This window comes from Larus michahellis, chromosome 6 (assembly GCF_964199755.1).
Source record: "Larus michahellis chromosome 6, bLarMic1.1, whole genome shotgun sequence".
In the NCBI taxonomy this organism is placed as follows: domain Eukaryota; kingdom Metazoa; phylum Chordata; class Aves; order Charadriiformes; family Laridae; genus Larus; species Larus michahellis.
In genome coordinates, this window is record NC_133901.1 from 64,394,040 (window position 1) to 64,416,549 (window position 22,510).

Here is a 22,510-nt window from a genome sequence, read left to right on the forward strand (position 1 = left end):
ATATGGTCTGGAATCCTTCACAGCTTTGCACTTTCCCCTAAAGACAATTGCATTGCACTTAAAAACATTTGTGCTGCTTGCCTTAACAAACATACACTAAAGATTCCTTGATATAAGCTGTTCCTTTGGCATACTTTTAGTTGCTATGGTTGGCTCCTCTCCTAAGAGACCTGTAATACCTCCCGACTGAAAATCTGTGTCAGGGTATGGCTTTTATTAGAAAGTACATTACATCTTCATTAGCAGTCTAGAATCCCTGACCCTGCGCGCCACTGCTGTGACTTTATATCTCAAACAGGTGGCAAGAGACACACTGGAGGTCAAATTCTCTGTTGATGTAACTGCAATGGGGTGTAAATTTCACCCTAGAGGAGAGCCGATCACAGCACAGGTGAAACAGGAATAGCATCTACCCCTGATTTAACCTTTAACCTTCAGTGGAGATGTCATGCGAGCATATCTTGCACACACTGTTGGAAGAAGACCGGTAAAGAAATTAGAGGAAACATCCTTTAATACTAATGCATTAATTTAAAGGTATTTCCTTCCACCACAATAGTCCTGTGACACTTGTTCTACCCAGCGACAAAATAAGTTAAGCTGCCTTACTTCTTCTACAAACAGAACTGGACCACTCTTTATATGATTGGTCTTGTAGGATTCAAACAGAGCTTTTCACAATGCCACCTTTGTGCAGAGAAATTTAAAGCAAATTTCTATGAAGAACTACAACTAATGTTTTTTTCCTTTCTTGTGGTGCATGGCCTTTCTCCACATTTTCTGACTGTAGAAGAGTCATCTGTTTTTTTCTTTTCTCTTCCACCCAAATGGATGGAACAGTAGTAAATATATCAATATGGGATGTCTGTACCAGATACAGGAAGTCTATGAAGTACATGAAAAAACCAATAGAAATTCAGTCAATAGAAATTCATGCATATCATTAAAGGAGCTAGAGGAAAGAACCAGATCACAAAGCATCTATAGTATCTGCAAGACTTCTTAGTATTTCCCACTTTATCACAGACTTCTTATTTTTATGTTTTTTCTTTTCATTCCATGCATTTGTCTTCAGTGCAAAAGTTCCTTACCAACTTCATTTGCAGATGGGCAGAGGTAACACCAACTGTCATGCTCATCCTATTTGGTTCACTGTAAATTTCAATGCTCAATTATCGTATCACCCATGCATATGCCCCAAATTGATAAACTTGCTATTTTAATATTAGATTGCAAAGCTTAAGATGTTCATCTGCATTTACCTCAGTTTGTCATGTCATCATGCACAGCACACCATCTAAAGAAATAACTTCTTAAAAAAACAATAATTCACGCTAGAGCCATTCACATCATCTAGATGCTGCTAGAATGTGGTGGCTCTGGCTTTCTCAAGTGCAGATGTTCAGAATCATGCTCTACAAAAACTTATAGATGCAGGCAACCAAATCAAAACTGATCCAAAGAACATCTGGCCAAACGGATGCACTATTGCTTAACAAAGGCATCGTCAGCGTTGTTTACAGTACCTGCCTTAGTTTTTTGATAGAGTTCATTATGCAAGGTGGTGATAATAGCTGCAGAGGAACGAATATGTTTTCACTTCATAACATTTAACATTATAGCTTAAGCAAATTCTCTAAACTTCAGAACCTACTTTGAGAGAAGCATGTTTATAAATAAACTAATAGAAGATTAAGATGTAATTTATTCTACTAGGCAGATAGATACAATTTTGCAATAGCAAGGAATTCGGTGTTCTCAGTACAACACTTGCCACTCTGACTACCTGCTTCATCTACTGCAAGGTTTTACTGTTATTTAGGACTTGCAACCAGGGTTCATTAAACACAGGCTTCCTACGGATTTCAGTAATTTTCAGCGGCCATATGTAAGAGCAATAAAACACCCTTAGTGTTAGAGCATTCATTAGTTAAACTGTCACTAGTTAAACTGTACCCTTCTCCTTGCATGTTTCCTTCAAATGCATGCATTCATTATTTCTCTGCCTAAAAAATCTACACATTGTATGCATCAAGACAAAACTAGTCATAAGGTTTACTTTAAATTCACACAGACACACATATTAATAGGTTACAACTAATCTTTCTTTCCTTTCTAGACAAAGGCCAGACAGGAGAATGAATTTTCAGCAGATAATCATTGAAGGCACATTGCTACCAAACAAACTTTTACAAGACTACTCGTGCAAACATAGCCTTCACCAAGAGTAAGTTAAGTGGAAAGCAGAAGAAAGTAAAGTGAGAAGTCCAGAACATGCTGAATTCAACAGCAAACTTCTCAGAGAATTCACAGGATTTCACTCTGCAATTTTCAACCTACAATCTTCATGAAGATTCCAGCCCTTAGCTCATCTTTACAGCAACAGCAATGATAGTATCTTGGTGTCTACACTTGAAGCCAAAATCTGACTTGAATTACACTTTATATAATCAGCATGTAAATCTAAACAGAATTTAATACTGACCAAATTTACACAAAAGGATATTCACCTGACCCTAAGCTATTTGTGTCCTGCACAGTCTACAAAACAAGAAAGAGACCATACCTTTATTTTGATATGTGCTGCTCCTATTTTGCCTTGCATATTTTTCTAATACATTGGATAGGATTTGTTTTTTTAATCCTAAGGCTCACAGATTTCAGCACCAGAAACTCAGACTCTTGCATACTAAGCTGAATGCAAAAAGCCACTACACTGGTCTAAAAGATGAGTGAAATGGTCCCACAGTTTGATGTTCTCAGACTCCAACATTTGATTCCATAAAGCCTAGGACTGCAGAGACACTGCCCTCCTTAGGGGCATTGGTAACCCATCTTTATAGCTGTATTTTCTTCATACATATTTCTGTAGAGAGGGCGGTGTTCAAGAGTGGCTAATGCACTGAAACATCCAAAGTTAACTGACGAATGTACTGTGCAGGACAAAGGGCACATGAACTCCCACTGAATCACAGCATTGGATTCAACCATGTAACGCTATCCTGCGGACTGCATCTAACACAAACATCCTGCCCTGACTGATGATATGAATATGCCTACCTTGCAATTAGAGATGTGAAGGCAGCATGAGCAGACACAATGGAAATCCAGTGGCATGGACTCTTATCGGTCCGGCTGCCTACTGCTAGCCTGTACCAAGTCCACGCCAGTACATTCTTACTTTGTTATCAAATGAAAGCTGCCTCAGGTGCGTCTGCATGCAGTACAGCCACATGTCCCCCCACAGCAGGCACAACTAATCAATAAGCACTGTCCTGAAGGAGAAGAAATGGAAGTGGGTAGCACTGTAAGGAACTCAAGGAAGTCTGAAAGTAGGAGGTCCAGAATCAAGAGGACAGGGAGGACCTCCTACCTCAGACGTGGATATGCCCCGGGTCAGAGAGAGGCAAATGCTCTCAGGCAGCACATAGAACATGTCCAAACCTGGAATTCTGTAAGTATATTCTCAACTAAAGTATTCATATGTAGTTGGTCAACACATATAAAAAAGTAACCGATTCAACTAACGGGATTTTTTTTCTCAAAAGCATGAGCCATTGTTCATGAAAAACTATTTCTTTTTAACCATCACTTTTCACCTTTTTCATTTGCTTCATATTTGCACTCTAATTTTTTGTTTTAGAAGACAAACTACTTTCTGTAACACCAGAAGAACAATAATACAGGCCCCAAAAGCTCATCTGAATCTAAAAAAATTAATATTAAGCATTTCATTAAACAAAATAAAAAACGTGAGAATTAACAAACAACACTGCACCACATGATGCAAAATACAGCGTCAGTGCCCAAGGTGGCAAGTGATAGCAGGAAAGCTGTGTGGCGGAAGTAGTAGCAAGCGCAGCAAATGACAATAATGAAGAATCTTCTTAGTAAAGAAGACCATTATCAACACTATGAAAACACAACAGCAAACCTCTGCAGAGCGTGGCCTGCGAAGAACCAGACTCTTTGGATAAAAGAACTCAGATGAGGAATGCTGTCATGAAACACAAAAGGGAAAAAAGAGTGAAAAGGAAAGCAGTTGCTCTAGCTCAATGGTTAAGCTCTTTTTTTCAACCAAGTTACTAATACCTACTTGCTAGATAACACTGTGTGTTATATCATCTATGTTACTTATTAATCCCTGCAGAATCATGAACCACCAGACAGTTTAAAAAATCCTAAGCAATGTATATTTTTTAATATATATATGGTTGCTTTATTTTCTGCTTGTTTTGGCTTTGTAATCCTCCACAAATATCCAGTGGGAGGAAGATCTAAAATAACCGTTGTTTTTACAAAGTCCCTTTCGGATCTTGACCAGCTAGATTGCTGATTAGTTTATATCACGATTCAGTTACTGAGAGACAACAGAACTTGCTGAAAACTTCTAAAGCAATTTCAATGATAAAAGGGGTTTTTGTTTTGTTTTGCTCTACAGGGAAAGGAAACCCAGCAGAGCAAAGAGGCCGTGTCACTGGCTTTTTGCAGAACCACCAGAAAATCTAGGCCTCACCCTGAAAGTGGCTATATCATGTATTTGTCAAGTCACAAACCAGATTCTGATTTTCACATCAGGTCTAAATGTATGTCATCAAGAAATTGAAAGTCGATCAAAGTACAGTTCATAATTTAGTGGTGACAAGTTCAAATAGCACACAGTTTCCCCAGTTTCACTTTTTCTGTACCTACCTGTTTGCTATTGCCTTCGAGTCAGCAGAATGAAACATGTGTCGAAGTCATTGAAGTGAACTCAAACTGACTTTAAAATAAGGTGTCTGACTTTGTACCAGAGTAGACAGAGACTACCTGTGATATGCAGTTGAAGCTAAAAATTCTCCATCCCTCCAGCTAGCTTCAGTACAGTGCATTTCTCAATGCCTTTTAAAGACATATTAAACCTCTGTAAAGAAACTCTCATCCAGGAACGAGGCGATCTTGGATAGCTGTGCCATAACATTTCTCAGATGTTCCCTTACTATGCATTCTTCCGCTTCACTTCATTTTCCTGTAAGAACTCACTTAGGCAAAGTCTTGCAGGTGGATGAATTAATTTACTTCATTCACTTCAATTAAAATTAGCTGAGGGGGAAAAAGACTTGACACGCTTGAATGTGTGACAGAAAAAAAGGAAAATATTTGAAAAGGACTTTGGCCATTTCCATGGCGAATGGAAATAAGCCAACTAATTTATAAGGTCATCTGGAGAAGGTTTGTAAGGGCAGCAATGTAGTCAGAAGTGCTTTGATAAGACTCCTTGGTCCAAGTGAAAGGGAGGTATTGTACCCCAGTCATTCACTACAAAGCACAAGTGTTCTGACACTAAAGAGGGCCAAAACACTGTCTTACATTCAAATCGTTAAATGAGGAAGAAAATCCAGTCTGGCAGAATTTTCCATTTTCTTATAGAAAGTCAGGACAGAAAAATGTGAAATGCTGGATGGTACCTACAGTGATGCTTGGCCGTGACAGATCCCATGCCCATCTAGGGCCATTTATACTTCTGTATGATCAGTACAGCCCACACTAACATGAACTCTGCTCAACAAGAATTTATCTGCACATTACCTACGATCTTAGTAAATTCTCTGCGGGGATGTTTTACAGACCAGTGCACCTGAACAAATTCTAAAGGAAGTGGCTTCCTGTGAATGAGCCACACGTAGAACACAACCCACAGGATATGCTACGTACCTCCATGTCAGCACCTCTTAGTTTCCTTGTCTGAAAGACATTTTCTTCATATACATTCTCTAATAGTCATATCCAGAAAAATTACGAAAGTTTGAAGGACTGAGACATCAAAAAGACCAAATTGTCCAGAAGATGAATTAGTGAATTAATCAGCTTAGAATTGCCTCGTGCATGTAAATGCCAGGCTCCACCATATATCAGTGCAGCATTATTGCCATCAAGGATTTGATCCAGAAAGTTTTCCTGGATATACTGAGGTGGCTCCAAGGGTAACTGCTCTTGGCATTCAAATTTGGATCACTTTAGGCTGAGGTTTATCTGGATGGCACAGGAAGAAGAGTCCATATTGTCTAAATGCTGTAAATAACCATGCAGAACAGGGGATAACTATAGAGCAATTATACAGATGTGCAAAAATATTAAAATAGATTGTAGCATTTGCCATGTTCACATTTTCTCCTTAAGAGTCTCTCTCACAATAACTGAGATATGAAATGAAGTGTTTTAGTGACTTTGCCATGTCTGCATGTCAGGAAATGATACTCTTTTTAAGGCAGTGCACTGAGACAGGCATGTGAATGTGGTGAGCCCAAAAATCAGAGCAATACCTCTGAAGTGCCTCCACTGTTTATTCTGCCAGAGTGGTGTCAGCTATGCAAAAAAAAAAAACAACACATGGGGAAAAGTCACCCTCTTAAAAACATCATTCAGTTATTTTGTGGGCAAAATATCTGGTGTGTCATGGCCACAAATTCAGCTTACCCGTAGCTTATCTTCAGTCTTAGTGGATTGCTTACAGTCGGGATGCCAGACAGTGGAACCTGAGTGAAATAAAAAAAAATAAAAAAAAAAAAAAAAGAAAAAAAAAATCTTTATTCGGAGTAAAGCAGGTGACTTCTGGTCACAACAAATCAGTTACTAAAGAGAATCCCTTCATTGCATCAGATGGTGAATCTGTATGAACTATGCAAGTAATTAACTTTCAATTCTAGCTCATCACAAATACAAGTGAAACAAAAAAAATAATATTCAAATCCTTGGCCCATCTACAGCAGCCTTTTCTTGAGGCTGTCAAAGCATTTTGCACACATTCTTAATAAAAACTCAAACAGCCTCAAACAGCAAGTCAGCAAGCACCAGTCAGAGGAACTGAAAGACAGAGGGTTCCTCTGGGCCACGGTTACCTGATCTGTTCTCCCCTTATGTACTGCATAAAAAGGAAGTTCAGATTCTAAGTCCATTAATACATGGAAAATCCTACAACTTTCTTGAGCAATAGGTGTCATATTCAGTTACTGTAAAGTATTACTCAGATGACTTCTCCCCTACACTTATGCAAAATGCAACAGGAAAAGCAGAATTAGAAAATTCACAACACAACAGTCAGGGCGGTATCTCACCCACTGCACTAAGGTGGAGAGGCCAGTACGGGGCAGGTGGTACAAAGCAGCATGTGAAAGAGCCTCTCTGCAGATCAGCGTGTACCGTACTTGCCATTGGCACACACATAGTTTCTACCCCTGGCTCTGCAAGGTCAGCAGCATGTGTTGCACTGGCATTTCCACAGGGCATATTCCAGCTACACATCCTACTAAAAAAGGCAAAGTCTCTGCTGTTTGTGTCCCAAAACATGGGATTCTCTCTTATGCTGTAAAAATAGAAATATCCAGCTGTCCCCAAGGGCCAAGCAGTGTCAGGGGCAAGGGGCACTTCCATCACATTTCAATTCTACCTTGGAACAGAGTGTAAACTGCGGTCACTACTGGGAAGCTGCTGGCAGGTATCAGCCAAGTTGAAATGGAGCAGAAGCTAATGCTGACTTTTAACACAGACAGCAGCTGCAGAACCCCATTCCAGTCACTGCAACGCCAATACAGAGCCTTGTCTGTCTGCAGGGGGGAACATCACCTCTTCACTCTGTCCACAAAGAAACCAAACAGAGCCAAGTCCAGGACTCCTGCTGGTGACTATTAGCTCAAGTGCAGCCAGAGGAAACCCCACCCTCAGAGCCCAGGAGAGGTACGGGTCAGGGCCCCTGGAAATTTTGTTCTAATGAGCCCTTGCATGGCTCAGTACAGGAGTGAAGACCAGCAGGAATGATTTCACTTCCCAGCAGCACACAGTATAATCATCATCAGGACACTGGAGAGAACGCTGTGATTCCGGATCAGGGGTCTGAGATGTTTGGCTTTGAGTCTCAGCCGAGGAAGAAGAAACTGTGCGTTTGGCAGGGGGAAAGGATCAGACAACAGGGAGAAGTGAACCAACAGCCTTCTGTGTAAACAAACAGCAGCCTCAGAGCCAGGACCCCACAGGGCCTGCGAGATCAGGAGAGAAGCATGCCCTGTGCGTTCGCTTAGGAGGTCAGACAGATCCAAGCTCTCAGGAGGAAGGGAGTTCATGTTACAAGGCTGATGAACTAAAACTCAGAAGGTTTAGGTTCAGTTCTGAAATTCAGCTGTGAGCTTCCTGCGTGACGCTGAGAAAAAGTGATCTCTCTTCCTCTGTACCTCAGTTCTTTTCTATTAAACCACCCCCACCGTCAAAGAAAAAGCTGTCACTGCACTTTCAGGCAGTATTTAGCACAAAGTGACACAATTTTAGGCACACCTCAGGAGAAGGCTGGATCTACTGAAAGTGAACAAGAAATGCAAGGGAGTCTGGATATCATTTTCATGGTGAAACTTAGCTAAGTATTATAGGGTTTTTTTGTTTTTTGTTTGTTTGTTTGTTTTTTGGGTTTTTTTGCCACAAAATGATAAGAGGTTTGAAATACATGAAATTTAAAAACCAAAATCAGATAAAACAGGCTTAAGAAGTTAAATGTAAATATTTGTCATGATCTTGAACCCTGAGCCACCTAAAAACTGTAGATTTTATTCATCCAAACATATCAATATATTTTTAAATGCTTGGAACAGTGCAAATTCTCAAGCTACGTCGCTGCTCTTTTTCCTACCAGATTCATCAAATCATGGTTATTCCCATCCTTAACATATGTTTGTTTGCTCACTTGGCAGACACCAACCAACATGTTCATTTATTCAGCTTTTTACTTCGTACATACCATCGTTTCAACATACAGCTCTCTAAAAATCAGTAACTTGGGCTATTATTTACACATTGAATAAGGATGAAAGCCTGTGTGAGAAGCAAGTGAAGCATCCCTCTAAATGCTGAGCAACATCCTAGCTCAGCACCAGTCTTCTGGGGCAGTCCATACAGTAATAGGAAGTCAATGGGAAAGAGAAAGTTTCTGATGCTGCTTCCTCTTCATTGTCCTGTGTTGGAGCAGGGCAAAGCCAGAGTGCTTTTGCTAGCATTATTAAAACCATCTTTAACATAGAAAGCTCCAAAATAGACAGCTGGTTTTTACCATGTTCTCCTTTTGCAGGTTTTCCACACATTTCTAACACAAGTAGCTAGCACAAACCTGCCAGGCTCCTCTGTTATACAAAGCAATACCAACACAGTACTTTCAAGTCTTGTGGAGAGGACAATTCGAAGTGAGATGGAAGCTGCCCATTTTCATTTATTTTATCAATAATGGGACTTTGGTTCTAGCCTTAGTGCTGTGGTTTTGTATTTTTATTTCAGAGAAATGCTTGGAATGCTTTTATTCTGCACCCTAGGGTAAACGATTTGGATGGAGTCAGGATATACATTTCAACTAACAACTTTGCACAGGAAAGGCTTTTAGGTCCCTTACACTTGCAAACATGCTGAATTCAGCAAGGAAAGCTTTGGCAGGACAGTCTGGACCACACTCAGCAATAACATTATTCAGGCAGAAAACAGCTTGTGAACAAGAAAGCAATGCAACTTGGGCTGCTCCTCCTCTGAGACAGAGTGAGCATGAAGAACGTCAGTTCACAACCACAGAAAGGGAGATACAGCCAAGAAGAGAATGATGGCAGATCGAGGAGACAGGTGTCTCTCCTCTCCTCTTTCATATCACCTGAACTTGGCCAGGAGAAAATCTAGCCTTGTTTATGTAGAAGCAATGCTTTCTGTCTTATTTGGATCTGCAGAAATTTACACCACAGACTGAACTCCGACTCTCTGCTAGACTGGTGCGAATGGCATCAGTTGCAAACAGCTGTTATTAATAACAGCGAAGGATGAACTGATGCTCACCTTTAACTCTGCCTGTACTTTATCATCCTATGATGAGAGGAAACTAAGAAGGTTACCAGTTGTCAGATGCTGTAACTGCTGCTTTCAAATTAGTCTTTCCAATTTGCCACCAGAAAGCAGCACTTCCTACCCAGCCCTCTTTCAGCCTCTCTTGCTCTTGCACTGCAGAGCTGCTACACAATTTGAGATCCAGTTCTGCACACAACTGGAATAAGATGACTAAGGTATAAGGTCGGTGAGAGATGAGAGAGATGGACTGCTAGGGAGGACAAACTACAAAATAACATAAGTAAGCTTCAAAGGAATTCCTTAATATTGTCTTATTTTGGAATTCATCCAGAATGAATTTCTCAGGATTGCAGGATTCATCCAGAGGGAATTTCTCAGGATTGTGGCTGTCATCACACTTTCACTTTTTTCCCCCCATTCTTTTACAGTCCTTTCAGGTATATCAAGCAAGTTTTCTAACATAAACACAATACACAAAATCCCAATATGTATCTGCCTTTTTCACTTTGATTTCTGGCTTGCAAAAATAGGTATTATAAGTCTTTCTACCAACATTAATACTACAGCTAGAGTTAACCTTAACCTTAAGAGTTAACGTGCTACCTTCTGGGAGAGTAGGTAGAATTCAGATCAAGGATACTTTTCCATGAAAGAAAAGAGCACGTTCTTTTTTATGTGAAAAGATTATGAAAAAAAACCATGCCCAGCAATACCTGGGAGTATAATACTGTTAATAAGAAACAGGACATGAAAATGAACATAAAAGAAAGAAATGACTATAGAAAGACATAAAAATAAAGGGAATAAAAAGAGAGATGTGACTAGATAAAAAGGAAATAGGCAAGGCAAGCAAATATGATTTAAGAACTGGAGGAGACAATTTGTCAATGTACATGGGGAATGAGATCTACATGATTCAAAACAAGCTCACTGCAGTTTTTGGAAGTTTTCCCATTGCCTTTTACAGTTTGGAGTGTGGTCCAGAAAAGCAGAGAAACTGATCAGCAGAACTCAGGGGAAATGCTCTAACTTTGTCTGGTATCTCATATACCAGCCTGTGTGCTAGGCTATCTGTGAGATGCCAAATTCAGAGGCAGACTAATAAATTTCATTTTTGCTACTCAGCTTTTGAAAAAAACGGTCTGCTGCAGCTAGGCTGCAGAGTCACTGCAAAGCCACCATTAGGACCACTCACTAGGGTGAAACAGTATCAAGTGAAAAAGCATGAGAACGCTGTAATGAAGACAGGATGGCTGAAGTCCTCCTTGCCCATATTACAAGGAGATGGTTTATAAACTCCTGAGGTCTGTGACAGAAAAATTACAAAGTCCGTTTTTCTTGTTTTGGAGTGGAGACATCCTTACCTTGCAGATACATTTCTTCTCCTTCTGTGAACATTTGGTTGCACCTGCTGCATCGTGCACAGCTTGGATGATAATGCTTGTCACCGGCCTGAACAAAAATAAAAAAGGGAAATGAGGGATCAATACATTGCACTGCTTTGTGAGTACTCATTATTTGCCGACAGACCGCTGCCATTTTTCTTCTAGTTCACCTGTATGATACAACATTGCCATCATGATGTGACAAGAGCTACAAGAATCCAAGATCTGCCACACTGCTTCAGTTCAGAGGTCTATCTAGTCCGGTATCCTGTCCTCAACAGGCGCCAGCAGCGACTACTTGGGATAAAGGGAATGGACAACACAGAACACCTCTTCACACCTTCCCATTCAAGTAATCAAGATTTCGTCACTAGAGGCTACATCATAATCTAACTATTCTCCATGATTTGCCCAACACCTTCTTAAATCTCCATCTAGACAGACTAAGGCAATGAATGTCACACTGCAGTCAGATATTTGTGTAAAACTGCTGCCTCCTCATTTTCTCAAACATATTTTCTCAGTGGCTCCATTGCTATGGATGAATTTAGACAATGAACAACAGTTTTCAACCTGCCATTTCATTCCTTGCCCTTCTACAGGTAAAGCCGCACCATTTAATTTTAACATTCTCATTTGTTCCTGCTTTAGTAGTGTAGTACCTTAGTAGTGTAGTAGTGTAGGGAAGGTTGGGAAAGGTAGCTATTCATAGAGACAGTGGTGTTTGTGGACATGACTATCAATCATCTTTCATTATCACTAAGAACAATTCCCACCCAGGAATTTCAGCAATACGAGGCCAGAGAAGAGGACTCAGTGTGCTGTTAGTTTACCCACACACTCACTCTTCAGTTGCAAAAAACCTGCACTTCTCTTACTCAGATAATGCCTTTGCTGTTGATTCCTGCTCCTTAGAGGGCAGCGTCAGCCAAACAGGGAGACTAATCTGATTTACTATTTTTTGCACAGCAGATTTAGACTTACCAGGCAAAAATGGGGCTCTGGTAAAGGGAAGAATGAAAGGTCACGACAAGATGTGCCTATTCAAGGAAGAAAAGCTAATGAAGGAGGAAACAGGGAACTGATGCTTGACTTGCAGCAACAAAACCAATATTGAACTGAGAAGGAAAAACACAGTTAAAGCTCACTCTCTTTCTATCGTTTTCATTACTGACTGTCCTCTCTGTCTCTGACTCTCTCTAGCAATTATTTAACCCCCGAGGTGTCCCATCAGTTCCATTCAAGACTGGAATTTAAGAAAATTAAGAAACTCCAAACGTGTGTGAAATGTAACGCTGGCATCAAACCACAGCTATTTTGATCTTGAATGCAGACATACAAAGAACAAGTACTTGTGTGTATATATATATATATATATGCAGCTTAGGGCTGTGAATATTGAACAGGGTTCAAATGTAGATCACAAATTCAGATAGCTCAGTACTCAGCAGAAGCCGACATCCTTTTCTGCACTTTCTGCTTCACGCAAACAATATTGTACATGCAGAGGAACAGCAACTTTATCTGCGTTCAGTAAAAAAAAAAATCCCAACTTTTGAGCATTCTTGAAGTTCTTCAGCAGAGCGGGGCCCACAAAGCTGCTTGTCACAAGTGATTTCAGGCGTATTTGATTTGAAGATGATGGCAAATCTGATGTCCTGGGAACTGCTCCCAGTTAATGAGATATAAAAAATTCCTAAGAAGGCTGAATCACTGCCAGAAAGGACCTTCTCCAAACAGGAAGACAATAATTGGAAAACAGATTTGAAATAATAAAACAGGAGTCTTTTCTGGGCTCTGCCTGTCTCATCCAACTAAAGAATATCTCTGCAGTGTAACTGTGCCACTGCTTAACAGAGCTCAAATTTCTGGTACTCTTCTGTTACGCTACTGTCAAGAGAATAGAGTTTAAATGATGTACACATGTCTGTTCAAAACAGCCAGAGAGACCGATTTCAAGTTTACTGAATCTTTCCCCAAGGCTGAAACAACTGGCCAAATTTTAGCCTAGCGTGAGTGATGATGAATGAACACCACACCCCAGATAACACAAGCTTGCTAGGTCAAAGTACTAACACATCCTGCACTGGAGATGGAGAGGTTTTGGGGAGTTACATACCACAGCAGTTGTAGTTGCTGCTGAACACTTCCAAACCAATTCCATGAGTTTTTCACGTCAGTAATGTTTCTATGACTCGGGAGCAGAAGCCTTCCTTTAGTGGGTATCCACTGGAAAACAATCTGCATCTCAACTAGCTCAGGGCTAATCTTGCCATGCCTGACTTGCTATGATCATCTGAGGAAACTGGTTGCTAAAAATCAGTCATTTATAATGTATTAGGAAAACCATTTGGATCTGCAAGGGGATGAAATATTCACACTTTTTACACATCTGCTCTTGCCCAGCTCTCAGGCTACTAAACCCTCATTCAATATGTCCGATGTGCAGCTTCCTGTAATCTTATGCTACTGTGCTGTGGGCTGTAAGGTTTATATCTCAATCCCATTGGCAGTAACACATTACATTAATTCAGTGCACATTTGCCCAGAACATTCTTCAGCCAAGGTGCAAGAGGGTTAACGCCACTTGTCTTCTCACTATGGCTAGCTTTCCTTACCCCTTCTCAAATTCACTTCACATCCAGAAATCCTTTACAGTTAGCTTTGCTACACAAGGACTTCTCATATGGCATCTTGCACCCTTCCAGCAGCAACAAATCACTTTCTTGTTCAAAATACAGCTATGCAGCCACCAGGTTTTGATCCATCATATTGCTTATGATCCCTTCTGAATTATTTCAGCTCTGGTTGAGGCCTTCAAGAAAATCCAAACCATCAAATGCAAACGATGACTCATATCTTAGAGGACTGTCCCTAAACTAAGTTTGAATAAGCTGAATAAGTTGCTGTAAACAGCCTGGTTTTGCTTAGCTAGAAGTGCTAAAACTAACCAAAATAATACTGAACAGTATTACTCTTACTTTGCATACAAATTCGTAAATGGAATTTAATGAATTGACAGCAATTTCTTGTCAAATGAACCATTCTGTGATTCTGTGATTAAACCTACGTGTTACTGTCACTGCCTATAAATTCTCTGTTCAATCAACTGGCAATTGCATTTGCAGTAGAAGCAAAGAACATCAGTCATCAATTTAAAACAATATACAATCTCTTCTGACTTTCCTATTTATCTTCTACCCACACTGACAAATCTAAAATAGGTTCTTAGATTAAATCCCATTTGAACACAGTAGACAGAAATATTTACATTTAAAAAAAAAAGTAGTATACACTCATTTACCAAACTCTTCCAGAGCCTTAGAATTGCGGAATGAAGGAACAGTGGCCAAATGTATATTATAAGTGTTGATATTAATTTAAATATATAGATGTTAAATTTGAGTAGCTTTCCATGGTTCTGTAAGTCTCACTGATTTGCAGATGACAAGCGATATACGCATTCTATTTATTTTCTGTATACTACTAAATATATATACTATACCCAATATGTATTGTATATGCATATTCATGTACAGAAAATAGGTTTTAATGTTATTTTAGATAGTATTCAGGTTCTATTTATTCTGATAATTTCAAGACTTTAGCAACACTGAGCTTCCATTTCCCAGTCTACAAAGAACGTTAAGTAACATTTAATGTCCTTCATAAAATACTTCGGAGAAGCACTACCAAGGAAAACCATTACAGAAATGTATTCCTCATGACCAGTTCAGAGAATAAAACCATGTAATCACCTCTCCTCTAGGGCTTACACGTGATGGTTGGAGGCTCAGTAACGAGGATTCATGGATGATGGGCTACATAGGGGAGCTGGCGGTGTATATTCTGCAGAGGACATGTCCCAAGTAACATAAGCAAAAGTACAAGCTCTCTTATGTATTATAACATTACCAAGGCCTATTATAATAGTTGATAATGAGAAAACAAATTTTTCATAGATCACCTTTTCGGATGCAGCAGCTATCAATTTTCAGCCTTCTTCCAGCCGACTATTCTCTCAAATGACTTCAACTTGGACATACAAATCCTCCTGACTAAACCAGTCTGCAATGCCATTTCAAAAAGCACTGTGTACCGTTTACAGAGGGCTTTGAAGGCTCCCTCTAACGGGGGGTAATAACCTTGTACAATTATCCGGAATGAGAAAGGTTGCCAAACACGGCCATTGCATTACACACTGCCTGCATCAAACTTAAAGAGAACTCTCACAGTTTAAAAGCTAAACCGAAAGGCTGGGTGGTAGGGAGGTATTTGAAGCACCAGTTAAACACAACGCACTGAGCTCCTGTACAAGCCCTTCTCATACCGCTGGTGCTCCAACCTCTTCACAATGTTCACAACACTCATCTGGCTTCACTATATCAAGATTCCTTTGGGGACCTCTGGAAGCCAAAACTGTACCGTTACTTGTAGGTGTCAAGGAAGGCAATGATGGGTATCGCAAGAACGATTCCAACCCGGCAGCTACAAATAAAGCAGCATGCAAGCTGATACAACCTGCCCCAGAAACCCAGCATAAAAAACAGTACCTGCATTGAGCACACTTACAGCTTTAACCCCATGGCAACAGTACTTCAAAAGCCAAGGACTGACTCCATCCCCTCTGTCCCCACTTTCCGCAAGACTAACTTTTATTCTCTGAGTGCTTGTAGAGCTCTAGTCTGATTAAATAAATGTTTTCCTCTTTGGTGAATGTGAGAGCTTAAGATTTCCTATTACTCATGCCTTCAGTTCTGTCCTTCCTTCCAGAACAACAGTGAACAAGAGCCAGAGAGAACAATAACAAGAATCCCGCTAGGAGAGCTCACATGCCAGCGGGTCTGGTAGAGGAAGAACTAATTACCAACAGACATTTTCTGCTGGCCAAAGGACACAATTAAGTGCATATTTGTTGCGTTACATTTGCACAGCTGCACTCACTCTCCATTCAAAGATATCTTAGCAGTCACCTGACACACAGCTATTAAACATGTAGAAAGCTTTACTTTTCTAATATTATTTAAATACCACAAAAATTGCTATGTAGTTGAAAGAGTACACTTAAAAGTAAAAGCCCCCCTCCCCCCTCCTTTTCCTTTTTTAAAATTTTTATGAACACATATAATGGGCCCATTTGATGGACAAACCTAATCAAATATTTAGTTCTACCATGAGTCTGAGGAGAATGACCTGATTTCTTAACTCTCTTAACGACTACGGAGTAGCATAAAGAATAATTCGGACTCATCTTTTAAACCCCTTAAAGGAATGTTGTGAATTGTTAAAACAGGAACCATGGCAGTAGCCTACCATTTTCCAGTGAAGCTTTATTTTAATTATGTGCAGAGGTCACAGAACCTTCAACCCTTTTTGATGTTCAGTATAACATCAAATTCCATTGTTTCCTTCTCTGCATGCTTCTGTGATCTCACGAGCGGCTGGAACAGCACAAACACTATAAAGACCAAAAATTGCCTCTAATAACATCCTGACCCAAACTGTCCACTCATTTTTCCCAGGCTCTTATCTGTTTAGCAAGTCACTACAAATATCTGTGCTCAGATACAAAAATAAAAGCGCAGCTCCTTTGCTTCCAAAGGACTTAAAAATCTATGTTAATTTTCTCTGTTACTACCAAAGGAAGGAAAGTGTAATACAATTTAAACATTGAAAATATTCTAGCCTGATAAATCCTTGTTTGATACGTATCTTTAGAACTAGGACCTTCTAAAGCTGTTTTTAACACTACTGTCACAATATCTCAACAGAAACAGCTCTCAGCACAGTCTCTGTTCAACCTGAGAGAGGACGGAGCAGCGGGAAGCGGAGCTCACACTGGCAGTTCCCAGGCTGATGGGGCTGCAAGACACAAGACACCACACTGGGGGACAGTGGGAAATGGAGCGTGAGGCCGTGACTGTAAATCTGAATGACAACGTGCAAGCAAGAGACATCGAAGACCCTCAAAGCCTTCCACTGATTGCTGTGCTGCCTTAGGTAAGCCAAAACTGCAGCTGTCCTGCTGCTGTCAACAGTACCACTGTTAATTCATGCCTGGTTTCTGATTTTTATACAAAAATACTTCCCAGCATCCCGACAGCGACTGCCAATATCATACTAGTATATTCCTTACCAGACGGACTATAATAAACTTTGTAAGTTATTAGTTTTAATTCCGCCAGCATACAATATTGTCATACCCAGTAGCTGCTCCTAATAGCAATGCAATTATTAGCTGCTTGGAATATAATTTTTCCGTAAAGATGTGAGTAATGATTGAGGCTAAATCCCCAGTTGTGCAACTGCTCTGCTGGCATGAAGAAAGTCCTCATGGCAGCTGATTATCAGCTGGACTTACTTTACTAAGATCCTTGCTGTTATTAGCTCTTCTTTGAGATCTTACTTTCCTGCAACACCCAATGTTGAGCAAGTTGCGCACACAGGTGAAATGCTTAACTTCCAACTATGGTCTTTATGGGAGCTATTCATTCTGTCTTCATGGGGCAAATCCACCTATTGCTACACACAGGACCAAAGTTAAGAACTTGTATTACCTACACAGTTGACAGCAAGAGGTCAGTACAAAGACAGTAATTCCACTCAACTAAGAAATGTACCCACAGTAGCGCAAAGTGGCTGGTTAGAATACTGTGGGCGGTACAGAGGAGCAAAGCAATAGCAAACACAGCTTTATTGCCTATTGCCAGGATTTCAACAACACCTCTGCTAAGATCCTGGGTTACATTTATGCACAGAGAAATCTAATCCCAGTGACTGAACATGTAGTTAATCAGAAACAATCCAGATGAAATATATTGAGATAAAGTTTCATTCTAATCTAATTACAATACAAATCTGTGAATTCACTGCCTTCATTACCCTTATTTTAGGTACATATGAGGGCAAGATCCTCTCTTAAACGGTATTTATTGCACAGATTATTTTTTTTTAATTTTGAACCTCTCAACAGCAAGTATTTGGCAAGGCCTGACACAAATCCCTCCTATATTTCTCAACAATGCTGGAACAGGTCCAGTTCATAAGTACAGGTGTGGACTTTCTATGTCTTCTGTGATCTTTAAGTTTCAAAAAGCATTAGAGAACTAAATATTCCTTTACTTTGTGTGCACTTTGTCCAGCATGGATTTTTGACATGAAAAGATACTTCACTTAAAGACCTGATTACACATTCCTATTGCTGGATTAGTTTAGAATCAGAATCAACCAGCAAAGCTACTTTATAGTAACCTCACCACAGCGCCAGAGGACTTTTCAAACAGCCTAATACTGGTGTAACTATAACTTTGTCTCAACTAGCCAGAAAAACACCTCTACTGACTACCAAGACTTTTGTGTAGGTCTGCTGAGCTGTACAGTGGAGTGATCAGTCTCCCCGCAGCAAGGCGAGGAAGCCATTCCAGCCCCAGCTTCCAGCCTGCTGAAAGCAAAGTTTACTTAGCTTGGTTTGGTGCTGAGTGTTAGTTATATGGCACAAGTCAAGGGACAGCATGGAGTCTTGGGAGTAGATTATGCATCGGATGCATATGATATGCAATCTTCTGTAACACCAGGAATCTCCCACTTTCCAAGTCATCTTCATGTTTTCTTTTGTTAGGTGATAACAGCACCACTGAGTTAGCAGGAATACGTGAGTTCCAAGAGTGAAACACAACCACGCTTCTCCTTTTAACTCTCTGCATGAAGACACTGTTAGTCCCTCAACCCGTCCCTCTGGCTGAGTTTCTAATAACAGAGATTGATGTATATGCATTAGCAGATCACGTTAAGTGGAGTTGTATTTGCAGTGCTGCAACAATATCTCCAAAACAATGGAAAGTGTCTTGGAAGGCTGAGATATTACTAGTTTACGTAATTAGAAACAACTTTCACATTAGAACTATAGCTGACTTCAACCTGCTGAAATTTATCTAGAAAAGTCAGTAACAAATCTCCTTTGTATCTTAAAAAAACCCCAAGAGAATTACTTTATAAATCAGAAACCTGACAGCAGGTAATACATATTAGACCTCATCCTAACATTAAAAGGTTATTTGCTTTGCAATTATCTACATTCTGATCACGATTTGATTGCATTTGTAGACAGACTGAAATAAAGAGCAGTTATATGTGCACACACATACATATATATACATGCACATGTAATTTTAAAGGAACATACATATTCCTAGATCTTAAAGTAACCATAAAAGAATACTCAGGAATTTTTAAGAATTCCTACTGAAAATCACAAATTATGTATTGTAAAATACAAACAAAAAGTTATCATGGTCCATATGCTCGATGCACAGAAAAATCATACGAACTGAGATACTATTAACTAACAATAGAAGAAAAAAAGGCAATGACTAAGTCATGAAGTTAGAAATAAAGATAACTGATAAGAACGCTAAAGTTACCAAGGAAATAACTATGGAAAATATGTTTAAAGACATAAGAGTCTTTATTAAAGCATGATGGGGACAAAAAAGAATATATTTTTTTTTAAATCACAGATCATGCAAAGATCCCTTGTGAGCTGTAGATGAAAAATGATGAAAGATGACACAGAAAAGGCAGGAGTATTCAGGACACGTATCTTTCTGGTCTGTATTTGACAATGCTGAAAGACATATTTTTCCTGTTTGATACTGTTTATTGAGCAAGATTTATTTAAATAGTGTTTGCCATGACTCAACATTTACGTATTGGGAGACTTGAATACTCTGTACTCAGAAGTCTTAAGAAAACCTTAGCAGGGCAGTTCTCTGACAGATGGATGTGTTAGCAGGGGAGGCTCTGCTGAGCCAGACCCCTCAGAGATGACTTCCTTCTACCCACACCATGAGGCACCTCTACTGCTGGCCAAGACAAGAATACAAAACCTTTCCTGGTAAATCTGCTGATGACTCAAGACAAGGCCTGTTTAAGCTATCTAAAGCCAACACGTACATTTTAATAGTCTAACATAACATAAAATGTCTAAGAAAGCAGGGCCCTATGAGACTGAGGGACGTGTGGTGGGCAACAGCAACGGAGAGATGTGGTTTGAGAACATCATTAATAATCTCCCAGAAAATGCTCTCTGAGTACCTGAAACAGCTGGCTCTTCTGAGCATTTAACGTATACAAAGAATATAAAGATACTGCAACATCACCATTGTAACACGGACGAGGGGATGCATTGGGTTCACAGAATAGAGATGAATGGAGAACCACCAAAACGACATAAGCCTTAAGCTGCGAACCTGAAGGACTCAGAGTCAAATCATTACTCAGATAGAGGCTTCAGAGATGACTAGCTCACAGCGGACAGGCGATTAAAAGCAAAGAAAGCAGATAACAGCAGGAAAGAGCATGAGCTTTTCAATCCCACTGAAAAAAAAACCTATGAGAACATCAAAAAGCTGGTTACACAAATTTAACTTGGAAATCAGATGAAGTTTCTAAAAAGTAAAGGTAACTTAAGCAGTAAGAGGGAAAATTTGTGTTACAATCACACTGCAGGATAATTGCCCGAAGTATAAGTTTTTATTTGGTTCATAGGGAAAAGCTCTATGATTATGACAAAAGAAGGTCAAGCAGTCCCCCTGACCTCCATTCCAAAGGGCTTTACATAGAGAGCAGCTTTCACACATGCATCAGGCTGCTTTTCATGAGCACAGGTCTGAACCAAACCAGCAGAATAATTAAAGTCAGAGTCTAAGGTTCCACTGGAAAAACTTCCAATAGAGTTAAATCAGTTCACACTGAAAAATTTACTGAGAGCTGTCTTGACCAAGTAGCAAAATTCCTAGTATTGAAGGAGCTTTGCTGCTAGGATGGAGCTTCTGTTGATGTCGCTTGTGGTTCAGACAGACAATTCAAATGCAACACCAGAAGTTCTGGGGTCAGGTGTGCTGCATCAGCACTGGAATTGCTACTGACCCAGAGAGTCCTGCACTGAGTCGGGGCTCTACAGCATGGGGAAGGTTGAGAGAACAGGTCAGTGTAGCACTTGGCAGAAGTCATGTTAACCTACTCAGAGGGCAAGTGCTAACCGCTTCCTATTGATGAAGAAAGTGAGATCTTGAAAGATTAAGCAACTCACCTTGGATGACAATTAATGCTTGCAGCAGAGCCAAGCAGAGAACTCAAACTCTCAGACTCCCAGCCCTGCTGGACCTCCACGTAGCACACCACTAGATCCAAATAACTCTAGCTGATTTTCGTGTTCATCTAACACAAAACTGTCTTTCCAGTTTTCTGTCAGAAAGCTGTTTCAGGAACTGTGCAACCTTTGGCATGCGATTTAGCAAAGCCTAGTCTCCATTCTGATGTCTGCATTCGGTTCAGAGGGAGTGTCCCAAGAACAACAGAGAAATAAAAGTTGTGAGGGCCAAATGAGGGGGGAAAGAAACTAAGCATGAGGTCACACACAGTACATCCGTTGAAAATAACCAGAGAATATAAAGCAAAAGGTAGCCTGTAAGGAACAAAGTAGACACGAAACACTCAATTTATGCTAATTTGTACCTGGTAGAATCACAAATTATTCTAACAGGAGAACATGCTAGGATCGAATTAAGCAGGGAATATTTTTTCTTTTAGTGACTATAGCCTGCTCTTGTAGCAAGCTGATCTTAAAAGTCATTGTCATTCCAACTATTCTGATCCGATAGCACTTTAAAAAGTCTAAAGAACGGGTTTTATCCTTGATTAACTGCAATGCTACCTGCTACCTTTGGAAGCCTCTTCCAGCAAGTGGTCACAACAAGCAACAGATGACAATCTAGGGAAGGGGCAGATTTTCTTCAAATGTTTTTCTTCCCAATCTCCAGAGTCACTCATGTAATTAGGAGCCTGGATTTGACTACATCCAGACATTTCTCAGGAATCCTCATTTTTCAATTCTAGCCAACGTGTTTATGTTACACTAAATTTAAAATGGAAATATCAAAGGACACCAAGGTAACCAGTGGATAGTTGATGCAGAGAAACAGTTGTCTCCTTTTCAAATAGAACAACTTTGAATAAATGTCAGACCACCAACATTTTTTTGTCCTATTTTTCAGTCTTCTCACTGCTGATACATGTGATTTCCAATTACAGATGCAAAACTATGCAAACATACTTTTGAATCCTAGCTGACATAAAAATCCCATCACAGTATGTTCGTCAGGGCCAAGACACAAGGATTTTACATCCTACGTTGTTTTCTTCAGCTCTGTATAAAATCAAGATTTCTAGTTACCACAGGAAAACTACTTCTACAAAATAATTATGATAGAACATATGACTATGGC

The 22,510-nt window shown here is 39.9% G+C and overlaps 1 protein-coding gene across 24 annotated transcripts in view; it reads right to left on the minus strand.

The window, feature by feature from the left end:
• Positions 1-22,510, minus strand: part of ABLIM1 (actin binding LIM protein 1) — a 206,054-nt gene that overhangs the window by 38,539 nt on the left and 145,005 nt on the right. For 21 of the 24 annotated variants that reach the window (XR_012587477.1, XR_012587481.1, XR_012587479.1 and 18 more), the window contains exons 7-9: positions 11,205-11,292; positions 6,457-6,515; positions 3,935-3,997 (exon numbers count right to left, since the gene is read on the minus strand). Coding sequence is in view for 18 of the 24 variants with exons in the window: in XM_074590665.1 (XP_074446766.1) it covers positions 3,935-3,997; positions 6,457-6,515; positions 11,205-11,292 (210 nt within the window). In the remaining 6 variants the exon portion in view is untranslated. The remainder of the gene's footprint in view (positions 1-3,934; positions 3,998-6,456; positions 6,516-11,204; positions 11,293-22,510) is intronic. The other 3 variants (XR_012587478.1, XM_074590663.1, XM_074590654.1) reach the window with 1 other exon arrangement.